Source organism: Ranitomeya imitator, chromosome 4 (assembly GCF_032444005.1).
Source record: "Ranitomeya imitator isolate aRanImi1 chromosome 4, aRanImi1.pri, whole genome shotgun sequence".
In the NCBI taxonomy this organism is placed as follows: domain Eukaryota; kingdom Metazoa; phylum Chordata; class Amphibia; order Anura; family Dendrobatidae; genus Ranitomeya; species Ranitomeya imitator.
In genome coordinates, this window is record NC_091285.1 from 279,710,033 (window position 1) to 279,723,840 (window position 13,808).

At 45.5% G+C, this 13,808-nt stretch overlaps 1 protein-coding gene across 3 annotated transcripts in view; it reads right to left on the reverse strand.

Annotated features, from left to right (window-relative positions):
- GNS (glucosamine (N-acetyl)-6-sulfatase) overlaps positions 1-13,808 on the reverse strand; it is an 86,991-nt gene that overhangs the window by 20,528 nt on the left and 52,655 nt on the right. For all 3 annotated transcript variants that reach the window (XM_069764676.1, XM_069764677.1, XM_069764675.1), the window contains exons 5-7: positions 1,523-1,621; positions 908-1,075; positions 280-362 (exon numbers count right to left, since the gene is read on the reverse strand). In XM_069764676.1, coding sequence (XP_069620777.1) covers positions 280-362; positions 908-1,075; positions 1,523-1,621 — 350 coding nt within the window. The remainder of the gene's footprint in view (positions 1-279; positions 363-907; positions 1,076-1,522; positions 1,622-13,808) is intronic.

Here is a 13,808-nt window from a genome sequence, read left to right on the forward strand (position 1 = left end):
CAATATGTCATTGTTGCAGCCAGTAACTGAGGTACAGAATGAAGCTGCTGAGCCAAGCGATTGGCTGCAGCGTTCAGATGCTGTAGATGAGACATCATTGCTGCATCCCTGTAAATAAGAGATCAGAGAGGCAGCACTAGAATGGAAAAAACTTCAGCAGATATAAATTATTTTTATTTTTTAGGGCATTGGAAGCTTTTTTATGAAAACCATTTTATACCGTCAGTTGTTTCTTATGATAGAGACAGATACTAGTCAAAGTCATATCAACAATCCTACCTCTTGCGATAAGCATCGTCCAGGAACTGTATGGAATCATTAGACATTGGCGTCTTGGCTTGTCGTATTAGCCAATGTTTATCCTGAAAGATGAAAGATCACATCAGTTTTCAATAATTCCCACATCTCATTGTAGGTATACAATATATTGTACTCATTTCCTTATTATCGCACATGTAACCTGTATGAACAGGCATTCTTGGCTTACATATGCCACAGGGGCAGACACAAACTGCAGAAAGCCCCATCACAGAATAGTATGGCTTCTTCCCGGTAATTATTAGCTACAAATTCATTAGGCTCTTATAGGTGATCTACTAAACAGTAGGAAGCCACTTTATGGGGAGAAGGAGACCTCGCACACATCGATGTATGGGGCCAATAGGAAGTCTTTGAGCCCACAATCCACACTATGTACAGACTTTCTATTGTGCCTGTACAGCACTCGCTTATGTAGGGGCTCATCGCTTCTGTCTGAGCACAACTCTACTGAGTTTTTGTGAGCAATCGATGGAAAATCTAAGATTGGAAGTATCAATCGACAACACTAAGGACCGCAGATAATAAGAGGTCAGATACAACTTTTACACCTGGGTGCACCTTTTCCTACACACCTGTTGATACTAACCTTGCCATGGACATTGAAATTGCTGTTTCGAGGTGCAGTGACAGTCTTGAAGGAGCTTTCATATTGAGGGGCCGGAGTCCAAGGAGAGTGCGGAGCTGGAGTGGCAATCATCATGAAGAAAGGCTCATTATTTGATTTGTAGCTGAGAAAGTCCAAGGAGATGTTGGCCTATTCATAAAAAGAAATGACAATTTATATAATCCATAATGCAGCAAGATCCTCCACTTTTTCCAGTAGCATCATATCAAAGTGACTCCTCATCCTCCATTTACATCAGGAACGGATAGAGCCAATATACCAGAATCAGACAGAATTTATAGGAAAAATAGTGATGCATGCTGCCCCACTTTTCATGACTAAATGTCCCTATACAACAGCCAATTTCTTTCTACAAAGATAATAAAGAATAGTGACCATTGTCATTCTAATTCTTTTTAACTTATTAACCAATTTGGAAAAAATGAACAGAAAAATTATCTTTTACAGCCAAATCAATGAAAAGGATGTTCTCAGGTTCTGGACCCTCAACTCATTTATGACCCCCCCCCCCCCAAAACCCGCATCATATATATTCATTCCGGGAAAACCACTTTAAAAGTAAAAGAAAGAACTCACCAAGACATCTGTCAGGTAATCCACACTGTAGTTCTGGCCATAAGTCCGCGCCTGTCCGTTTTCTGAGAGAGTATAGTTATAGTACTTAGAGTTCTTTTCCTAGGGTAAAAAAATATATATATATATATATATATATATATATATATATATATATATATATATATATATATATATATATATATATATATATATATCTATATCAATAAAACAATTGTCTCCAGCCATGTTTCTCCAATTCATACGACTCAGTGGTTTCTAATATGTATCAAGTAAAGTGCGAGAACTGGTTAATCTGACACAGCCCCTGCCCCTCCCTGAAACGAAGCACCATCGGGGGCGGAGGCTGCGGTCAATCATTGCCCCTGCCCCTCCCTGAAATGAAGCATCATCAGGGGGTGGAGGCTGCGGTCAGTCACAGCATCTGCCCCCCCTCCCTGAAATGAAGCATCATCAGGGGGTGGAGGCTGCGGTCAGTCACAGCATCTGCCCCCCCTCCCTGAAATGAAGCATCATCAGGGGGCGGATGCTGCGGTCAGTCACTGCTCCTCCCTGAAATGAAGCATCATCAGGGGGTGGAAGCTGCGGTCAGTCACAGCATCTACCCCCCCTCCCTGAACCGAAGCATCATCAGGGGGCGGAGGCTGCAGTCAGTCACTGCTCCTCCCTCAAATAAAGCATCATCAGGGGGTGGAGGCTGCGGTCAGTCACTGTCCCTCCCTGAAACAAAGCATCATCAGGGGGTTGAGGCTTCAGTCACTGCCCCTGCCCCTCCCTGAAACAAAGCATCATCAGGGGGTGGAGGCTGCGGTCAGTCACTGCCCCTGCCCTGAAATGAAGAGTCATCAGTGGCGCTCGTTACAGAGGCTAGTCCCTGTTCTGTCCCCGAGCGTCACCTCCTTGAGTAGCGTCTCCCCATCGCCCTGTGCAAGGAGTGCAGCGTCCGGTCTGTCTGCTGTTGTGAATTCGGTTGTCGGGCTCCCTCCTGTGGTCGTGAATGGTACTTCGGCTGGTTCTGTCCATGGACTTCCTCTGGTGGGTGTTTCTGAGTTTCCTTCCACAGGTGACGAGGTTAATTCGTTAGCTGCTGCTCTATTTAACTCCACTTAGATCTTTGCTCCATGCCACCTGCCAATGTTCCAGTATTGGTCTAGTTCACTCCTAGATCGTTCTTGTGACCTGTCTTCCCATCAGAAGCTAAGTTCCAGCTTGTATTTCTTTGATTTGCTATTTTTCTGTCCAGCTTGCTATTTAATTTGTTGTCTTGCTTGCTGGAAGCTCTGGGACGCAGAGGGAGCGCCTCCGCACCGTGAGTCGGTGCGGAGGGTCTTTTTGCGCCCTCTGCGTGGTCTTTTTGTAGGTTTTTGTGCTGACCGCAAAGTAACCTTTCCTATCCTCGGTCTGTTCAGCAAGTCGGGCCTCACTTTGCTAAATCTATTTCATCTCTGTGTTTGTATTTTCATCTTTACTCACAGTCATTATATGTGGGGGGCTGCCTTTTCCTTTTGGGAATTTCTCTGAGGCAAGGTAGGCTTTATTTTTCTATCTTCAGGGCTAGCTAGTTTCTTAGGCTGTGCCGAGTTGCATAGGGAGCGTTAGGCGCAATCCACGGCTATTTCTAGTGTGTTTTGATAGGTTTAGGGATTGCGGTCAGCAGAGTTCCCACGTCCCAGAGCTCATCCTTATTATCAGTAACTATCAGGTCATTCCGTGTGCTCTTAACCACCAGGTCCATTATTGTCCTGACCACCAGGTCATAACAGTCTGCTTTGCTAAATAGTAATAAGCTGGCAGCGATATCCAGCGTGCAGGAGGACTAGCGCTGCTCCCGCCGGTGACATCACTGGTCTCCGCCACCACACGCATTGCACAGAGCACTGGGGGAGATACTACACAAAGGAGACGTGCAGGGACAATTTAAGGTCTAGCCGCTGAAACAAGGGTCACTGATGATGCTTTCTTTCAGGGAGGGTGATGCGACAATGACCACAGCCTCTGCCCTCTAATGATGGTTTGCTTGATTATCTCACCATACACTGGGAATACTCAAATCGTCATCAGAACTGAAATAGAAAAAAAAAATTACAAAAAGTTAGTGTAGTTAGGGAATGGTAGGGAACTTTTAAAGCAAGTATATTAGAAAATAATGGGAATAAAATAGATACGGAAAAATGCATTGCCTTCGGATCACCCCTTTAACCACGTCTCACACTTTGCTTGATACACACAAATAGTAAACCCCACTGGTTGATGTTACTTTCAAATACTAAAAAGTAAAACTCCTTCAGGATACGTCATTATTTTGCGATTTTTAATTGTGCCCAGAGTGAAGACCTGGTCTTTGGGTGGGCATACAACTAGCTGACCACCGCATGCCATGGCTCTCACTGTGGTGCATGTACATAGAGAAAAATACACAGATGGGACTCCTTCCTGCTGCGCGTCTCCTCCCATGGAAAATCCCCTCTAAAGATGAAAATCGAAGTAATAAATTCACTAGCAGAGTAAGGCTAATACAAGGAAACCATGAATAATAGATCTATTTCAGAAAGCTTTTACTCTAAAATCTGTGGATGAAGTCATTCTGCATCATTCTGTACTCTGAGTAGCGCAAACACTGGAGCAATCACAGTCTACCTGTTCAGTTACCTGTTCTACAAGGTTCTGTCTGCTTCTTAACCCCTTCCCACTGCACAGTGTTTTAGTTTTTTTTAATCCTCACTTTCCAAGAGTCTTATTTCCATCAATCTTGCCAAAAGAGGGCTTTTATTTTGCAGGAGTTGCAATTTATAACCCTTCCTCTCTCCATGATATGTATACATCCATCATGGAGTGTGTGGAGCCCCCCAGGCAGGTGCAGGCTGTTTTACCCACCCAACACCTGCCTTTTACAGCAGCGATCAGAGCTGCGATCGCTGTCATTTAGTCTCCTACATGCAGCCGCTGACAATCACGGACAGCAGCATTTAAGTTGAACCGTTCTGGCTCCCGTGAATCCTGGCATCCTAATGTGTTGCCATGTCAGCTGAGGGCCTGCCGAAGACCCCAGACGCTGCCATCTTGGTGCTCCTGCGAAGCCAAGCCACCAGGCTGGGCTTCCCAGGCAACTGGAATTTGTTGTATGTATTGCAGTATAATGAACAAATGATCAAACAATCATAGGGCAATTCTTATGAAGGCTAAAAATAAAATTTGCAATGTAAAAATGTTTTTTTTATTTTTTTAAACCGCATAGTTAAGCAAAGAAAGAAAAATTTTTTTTATAGTCCAATCCATGAAATCATAAAATTATTCATCCACATTTTTCAATGGGAAAAGTAAATGCCCTCCCCTATATACAAAGAAAACAAACTAAAAAAAATAAACAAAAACAAAACTGTACGTCAGATATTGTTGTAAATCATACCTTTTTACTTTTAATGATGAAGCTGTGTGAGGGCTTGTTTACGTGATAACTTTTTTATATTTACATTTTTAGCCTCTTTCTGGGGAGGTGACCATATGGCAGCAATTTTCCTTTTTATTCTTTATCAGTTGTATGGGCCTCCTGCATCTACCCTATCCCTGAAGGAACCTTAGTTGGAAAACTAGGCTCTAATATTCCAGACCTATGCTCCTCAAGAGCAATACCCCAGAAACAAGACCACACCCAGGTAAGGGCCAAGTATTTTGAAAGGGGTTTGCCACGTTGGACCCCTCCACTCGGGCATTCTAACAAACCACAACACAAATGATTTATGTTAATACTAGCTGAAGAGCCCGGCATTGCCTGGGCATAGTAAATATCTGTGATTAGTTATAACACCTCACTTCTCTTATTTTCCGATCACGCCTTTCATTTTCCCCATCACATCTTTCAGTTTCCCTCTCACATCTCTCATTTTCTCCCTCACTCCTTATTTTCCCCGTCACTCGTCTCATTCCCCCCTAACACTTGTCATTTCGACCTCACATCTGTCATTTTCCGATCACTCCACTATTTTCCCTCACTCCTCTCATTTTGCACTCACACCTCTCATTTTCACCTCAGTATATACATGTTTGTCATCTCCCTTATACAGTATATAGTATATACCTGTATGTCATCTCCCCTGTATATAGTATATACCTGCTGTGTGTCATCTCCCCTGTATATAGTATATACCTGTATGTCATCTCCTCCTATATATAGTATATACCTGTATGTCATATCCTCCTATATATAGTATATACCTGTGTGTCATCTCCCCTGTATACAGTATATATCTGTGTGCCATCTCCTCCTGTATATAGTATATACCTGTATGTCATCTCCTCCTGTATATAGTGTGTACCTGTATGTCATCTCCTCCTCTATATAGTATATACCTGTGTGTCATCTCTCCTGTATATAGTATATACCTGTGTGTCATCTCCACTGTACAAAGTATATATCTGTGTGTCATCTCCTCCTATATTAGACCGCGTTCACACGTTATTTGGTCAGTATTTTTACTTCAGTATTTGTAAGCTAAATTGGCAGCCTGATAAATCCCCAGCCAACAGGAAGCCCTCCCCCTGGCAGTATATATTAGCTCACACATACACATAATAGACAGGTCATGTGACTGACAGCTGCCGTATTTCCTATATGGTACATTTGTTGCTATTGTAGTTTGTCTGCTTATTAAACAGATTTATATTTTTGAAGGATAATACCAGACTTGTGTGTGTTTTAGGGCTAATTTCGTGTGTTAAGTTGTGTGTCTTGAGATGCATGTGGCGACATGCATGTAGCGACTTTTGTGAGATGAGTTTTGTGTGGCGACATGCATGTAGCAACTTTTTGTGTGTCGAGCTGCATGTGACAGGTTAGTGTAGCAAGTTGTGTGCAGCAAGTTTTGCGCATGGTGAGTTTTGCGCGTGGTGAGTTTTATGTGTGGTGCCTTTTGAGTATGTGCAAGTTTTGTATGAGGCAACTTTTGCATGTGTTGCAACTTTTGTGCATGTTGCAATTTTTCCACGGGTGCAAGTTTTGCGTGTGACGAGTTTTCCCATGAGGTGAGTTTTGCATGTTTGGCGAGTTTTGCGTGAGCCTGGTTTTGCATGTGCCAAGTTTTGCGTGTGGCGAGTTTTGAGCGGCGACTTTTGTGTTTCGAGAGCCTATGACGCTCTCGGGGTCCAGACGTGTGACTGTGCAAAATTTTGTGGCTGTAGCTGCGACGCATCCAACACTTTTCCTTTCACTTTTTCCCCATTATGTAGATAGGGGCAAAATTGCTTGGTGAATTGGAACGCGCGGGGTTAAAACACCAAGGTTACTTCCGGGTAGCCGGTTTTTCCGGAGCCCATGACGGCACACCTGAGAGAGAGGATCCGCCCAGCCAGGACAGGAACCCCTACTGAAAATAAAAGGGCGGTACCTCTCGGTCGCTTCAGTTGGTTTTCAGAGCATGAGAGGCCCCCCTGGTTAGTACACATGGCAATCCAACACCACATTATAATAACTAAAAGCACCCAAAACAATAGTGCACACCGAAAAGGTGATAAAAGGGGGGGGAATATACGGGTGCCGTCATGGGCTCCGGAAAAACCGGCTACCCGTAAGTAACCTTGGTGTTTTCCCTTCCCCCATGACGGCACACCTGAGAGACTTTTGTAGAAAGAAAAAACCTTAGGGAGGGACCACCGCTTGAAGCACCCTTCTACCAAAGGTTAGGTCAGCAGAGGAGGAAAGGTCTAGCCGGTAGCGGCCTTGCAAATTTGGTCAATTGATACCTGAGCCTTCTCTGCCCAGGAGGTAGCCATAGCTCTGGTGGAGTGAGCCTTGATGCCGTCAGGAACCGGAGTGCCACTTGCAGAATAGGATAGACTAATGGCCTCCCTGATCCATCTAGCAATGGTACTTTTAGCTACCCCACATCCCTTTTTATTACCCTGAAAGGCTACAAATAGGGTTTGATCTTTCCTCCACTGACTAGTCATGGTCATGTATTGTAACATGGATCTCCTCACATCTAACATATGGAACCTTTGTTCCCCCGGATTTTTAGGATTACTACAGAATGAAGGTAACGTAATCTCCTGACTCCTATGAAATTTTTGGACTACTTTGGGGAGATACGCTGGATCTGGTCTTAGGATTATCCTGTCATCAAGAATCTGAGTGTAAGGAGGGCATATCGATAGAGCTTGTAAATCACCTACCCTACGGGCCGATGTTAGGGCTACTAGTAGGACTGTTTTCAGGGTGAGTAATTTAGGTGATATGTCCTGCAAGGGCTCAAAAGGATTTTTGGTTAAAGCCTCCAATACTAGATTTAGATCCCAAGGGGGAATTTTGGGGATAATAACCGGTCTAGACCTGCCACAGGATTTTATAAATCGTGAAACCCACCTATTAGATGCTAGGTTGCAATTATATAGGGCCCCTAAGGCTGAAACTTGTACCTTAAGGGTGCTAGTTGCTAATCCTAATTGCAAACCTGTTTGTAGAAATTCTAGGATGGGACCCACTGGAGCTACATCCCCTAACGGTTCACCCAAGAAGTTTAAAAATTTCTTCCAGGTCCTACCGTAGATTCTGGATGTTATAGGCTTTCTGCTTTTTAACAAGGTGGAGATTAAGCCCGGAGAGAATCCTTGGCGACTTAGTAGTGCCCTCTCAAATTCCAGGCTGCCAGATGGAAGCCCTTCACCTGAGAGTGGGTCACTGGTCCCTGGGTTAACATCTGGCAGAATCCATGGGTCTGTTAACGACATCTGCCTTAGAAGGGAGAACCAAGGTCTTCTTGGCCAGAATGGAGCTATGACTATTATTTTCGCTCGGTCTTCCCTGATTTTCCGGACTACTGCTGGAATCAACACTATCAGGGGAAATGCGTAAGCCAGAGAGAATTTCCACGGTATTAGTAGAGCATCTACCGCGAAAGGATGTTCCTTTGGGTTCAGTGAGCAGAATTTTTTCACTTTCTTGTTGTGTGAGGTAGCAAATAAGTCTATCTCTGGTGTACCCCAGGTCTGTATTATTTGTTGGAATACCCCGAGATTCAGGGACCATTCCCCTTGTCTCAGAATTCTGCGACTCAGAAAATCTGCTCGTGAGTTTTCTACACCTCTTATGTGTAGTGCTGTTAGGGAAGATCGGTGTTTTTCTGCCCAATGGAATAGTAAGTTTGACACCTTCATAAGGTTCCAAGACCTCGTCCCCCCCTGGTGATTGATGTAGGCCACTACTGTTCGATTGTCCGTCATAATTCGAGCATGGCGCCCCTGGAGTAGGGGAAAAAAATGTTTCAAGGATTTTTCTACTGCCCATAGTTCTTTCACGTTTGAGCCAGAGCTCCTTTCTTGGGAGGACCAAGTTCCTTGAACTGAATGGGATCTCAAGTGAGCTCCCCAACCTGACCCGCTTGGATCGGTCGTGATGACGTCTTCGACCGGTTTCTGCCACTGGACTCCCATAGTGAGATGTTCCTTTATGGTCCACCAAACTAAGGAATCTCTTACATCCTGATGAAGACATAGATTTCCTTCCAAACGCCCTTTTAACAGTCTTTGAGCTGACAGAACTTCCCACTGTAGTTGTCTCAGGTGGAATTGTGCCCACCCTACAGCCGGAATGCAAGATGTTAACGAGCCTAGTAGGGACATTGCTTTTCTCAGGGTCATCTCGGGTTGGTGTATTGCTGCAGTGGTCAAGTTGATTATTTTGGCTACTTTGTTCTCCGGAAGGAGGCAGAGTTGACGTTCTGAATCTAGTATTAAACCTAGGAAGGACTGTATCTTCACTGGGACCAACTTCGATTTGGGAACATTTATCATCCAACCCAGCTCTATTAGAGTTGCTATCACAACCGTTATCTGATGGGAGCAATCGGCCTCTGTCTTCCCTATCACCAGAAAATCGTCTAAGTATGGGACGATGACGACATTTCGGGAATGAAGGTATGACATTACCTCTGCCATCACCTTGGTAAAAACCCTGGGAGCTGTGGATAGGCCGAATGGAAGGGCTGTATATTGGTAATGTTTCACTTGGTCTTGTATGTAGAGTGCCACTCAAGTATCTCCAGTATCCGCGATGTATTGGAACATGATAATATGCGTCCTTCAAGTCTATTACTGCCATGAAGCAGTGAGGGAACAGAAGCTTTGTAGTTGTATTGATGGACTCCATCTTGAAGGAGTGGTTGTCTATCGAGTGGTTGAGTTTTCTTAGGTTGATTATGGTTCTCCAAGAGCCATCGGGTTTTTGTATCAGAAAGAGGGGGGAGTAAAACCCCCTTCCTACTTCCTGAACCGGGACTTCTTGCAAAACATTTTTTTGAATTAGACCAAGGACTTCTGTTTCTAGAACTAACTGTTCCTGCTGGACTTTCCTCCGAGGAGTCATTATAAAATTGTGACTGGGTGGACGGATAAATTTTATTTTTAGGCAGTCTTTTATAATATTCAGAACCCAGGTGCTCGGGGCGATGTTTATCCAGGCTGGATAGAAGAGGGAGAGTCTTCCTCCAACCTCTGATGTAATGTCATTGGGGGGACTTTTTTGCTGAGGTAGAGGGCCCTTTGAACATATAGCCCGTTCTCCTTTTATCTTTGAAATCCCAATTTCTCCTATCTCCCGGAGGTCGGCCTCTGTTAAATCTCCTCCGAAAAAAAGGTTTTTTAGGATCTTTAGGGAAGGTTGGAAAGGCTTTCTTTTTTTTTGTCTCCTGCCTGTTCCAATATCTCTTCTAACTTCTTCCCAAAGAGGAGTTGACCGTCACATGGGATGGAGCAAAGCTTATGTTTTGATGGCAAATCTCCCGGACATCCTTTAAGCCATAAGGCCCTCCTGGCCGCGTTGGACAGGCCAGCTGCCCTAGCCGTTAATTTCGCAGAATCCACGGAAGAATCTGCCAAGAAGGCTGCTGCCCCTTGAACTAGGGATATGTTTGCCAGAATATCATTCCTAGGAACTTTATTTCTTAGCTGGTCTTCAATTTGCTGTAACCAGACCATAAGGGCGCGAGCTGTACACGTTCCAGCTATAGCTGGTTTCAAGCCCCCTGCCGCGGCTTCCCAGATGTGTTTCAAGAAGCCATCCGCTTTCTTGTCTAGTGGATCTTTTAGGACCCCTGAATCTTCCAACGGAAGGGATGACTTTTTCAAAGATTTGGCTACCGCACCGTCAATCTTAGGGATTTTTTCCCAGGATTCAGAATCTTTTTCTTCAAAGGGATATCTCCTTTTTGATGAAGAAGGTAGGGTACCCATTTTTTCGGGTTTCTTCCATTCTTTTTCGATCAATGCTTTGATTTTTGCATTGACCGGAAATGTTCGTTTTCTTTTCTCTTCTAGACCGCTAAACATGACATCCTCAATTGATCTAGGCGTCTTTTCCTCTTTAAGACCCATAGCAGTCCTGACCGCTTTAACTAATTTTTCTACATCCTCAGTCGGGAAACATGGACGCCCCCCCGTATCACTATCTGAGGAGGAATCTGAGGACTGGATAGAGGCGGAAGAGGTAGAGGGAGACTGAAATGATTTCTGAGAGGCCTCCGAATCCGTAGGCACCTTACGGCTTTTCCTCCCCGCTTTTTTGAGGGCCAGTTTTAGGGAGTCTTTTATCTCTGCCTGAATTATGGTTTTAAGGCTAGAGGCAAAATTAGGGGTCTCTTCCTGAATAGTTCTATTAATGCAGTCAGCGCAGAGGTCTTTCTGCCACTGAACTGCAAGCGGAACTTTACAAAGGGCACATTCACGGTTCTTTGTTTTGCCGCTAGATTTCCTCGACCCCTAGTGATCAAACAGAAAAAATGGACCCTGTTACCATAAGGTCGACATTCACGTAGATCACTCACCACCGCCGACAGTCAAGGGTACCGATTTTGGAGGCTGGACAGATGCACGTGTAGTGTCCTTCCTGGACGCTGAAGAATCTTGCCGAACAGGACGGCTGCCACTTCTACCACTTGAGCGACTGCTCCTGTGCTGGTGGCTCGGCAAAGCATCTGATGAGAGCTCCTGGCGCTGCTGCTGCTGCTGCTGTGATGGCGGCGGCTGCTGCTGCTGCTCCTGTTGTCCTACTTCCATATTGAAGTTTATGGACATGAGCGCGTCTTCTGTGGTCAGGCACCCTTTTATGGGGGACCACTGCACTCCCCGCCTCCTCCGGTGCCCAATAGTGGCCCCTCCCCTCCTCTGCCGCGCCGCCGGAGACCTTATTCCACCGGCCGGCGTTTCTTCATGGGCGCCGCCATCTTGGATCCGGCGCCCGCCCCCGACATCACACGGGCACGCCCATTCCCAGCGTGACGTCAGACGGGCGACCCGGAAGCGGCCACCGCACCTGGATGCCGGCAGAGGGAGGAGGGCGGCGTGGCAGCCACGGAAGGACCCAGGATATCCGACCGTGCTGCAACAACGCCCGCTCGGACGCAGAGACCCGGGGGACCTGCGGACGGCGCATCCAGACTCCCGAACCCGACGCACAGGCGCTGCCTGTTTCTTCCACGCCGGGACGGGACCTGGGTAAGTGGAATCACCGCCGTGTTCAGCACGAGGGTCCCTGTCAGGACAGGAAACCCAACTGAAGCGACCGAGAGGTACCGCCCTTTTATTTTCAGTAGGGGTTCCTGTCCTGGCTGGGCGGATCCTCTTTCTCAGGTGTGCCGTCATGGGGGAAGGGAAAATTTCACCTCACAACATAGCCTTTGACACTCTTGGGGTCTAGACGTGTGACTGTGCAAAATTTTGTGGCTGTAGCTGCGACGGTTCAGATGCCAATCCCGGACATACACACACACATACACACACACATTCAGCTTTATATATTAGATTTTTAGCCTCTTTCTGGGGAGGTGACCATATGGCAGCAATTTTCCTTTTTATTCTTTATCAGTTGTATGGGCCTCCTGCATCTACCCGATCCCTGAAGGAACCTTAGTTGGAAAACTAGGCTCTAATATTCCAGACCTATGCTCCTCAAGAGCAATACCCCAGAAACAAGACCACACCCAGGTAAGGGCCAAGTATTTTGAAAGGGGTTTGCCACGTTGGACCCCTCCACTCGGGCATTCTAACAAACCACAACACAAATGATTTATGTTAATACTAGCTGAAGAGCCCGGCGTTGCCTGGGCATAGTAAATATCTGTGGTTAGTTATAGCACCTCACTTCTCTTATTTTCCCATCACGCCTCTCATTTTCCCCCTCACATCTCTCATTTTCTCCCTTACACCTCTCATTTTCCCCCTCACTCCTCTCATTCCCCCCTAACACTTGTCATTTCGACCTCACATCTGTAATTTTCCGATCACTCCACTATTTTCCCTCACTCCTCTCATTTTGCACTCACCCCTTTTCATTTTCACCTCACACCTCATTTTCCCCTCAGTATATACATGTTTGTCATCTCCCTTATATATAGTTTACACCTGTATGTCATCTCCTGTATAAAGTATATACCTGCTGTAGGTCATCTCCTCCTGTATATAGTATAGTATATACCTATGTGTCATCTCCTCCTGTATATAGTATATACCTGTGTATCATCTCTCCTGTATATAGTATATATCTGTATGTCATCTCCTGTATTAGACCACGTTCACACGTTATTTGGTCAGTATTACCTCAGTATTTGTAAGCTAAATTGGCAGCCTGATACATCTCCAGCCAACAGGAAGCCCTCTCCCCTGGCAGTATATATTAGCTCACACATACACGTAATAGACAGGTCATGTGACTGACAGCTGCTGTATTTCCTATATGGTACATTTGTTGCTCTTGCAGTTTGTCTGCTTATTAATCAGATTTTTATTTTTGAAGGATACCACCAGACGTGTGTGTTTTAGGGCGAGTTTCATGTGTCAAGTTGTGTGTGTTGAGTTGCGTGTGGCTACATGCATGTAGCGACTTTAGTGAGATGAGTTGTGTGGCGACATGCGTGTAGCAACTTTTTGTGTGGCGAGTTTTGCGCGTGGCGACTTGTGTGGTGCGTTTTGAGTATGTGCAAGTTTTGTGTGAGGCAACTTTTGCAACTTCTGCATGTGGCATTTTTTTTGCGTGTGCCGAGTTTTGCGCGAGCCGAGTTTTGCGCGAGCCGAGTTTTGCGCGAGCCGAGTTTGGTGTTTCGACTTTTACGTAGCGAGGTTGGTGTATGTGTGGTGAAATGTGTGCTGAGGGTGGTATATGTGTTCAAGCACGTGGTAGTGTGTGGCGCATTTTGCGTGGGTGTTCATATCCCCGTGTGTGGTGAGTATCCCATGTCGGGGCCCCATCTTAGCAACTGTACGGTATATACTTTGGCGCCATCGCTCTCATTCTTTAAGTCCCCCTTGT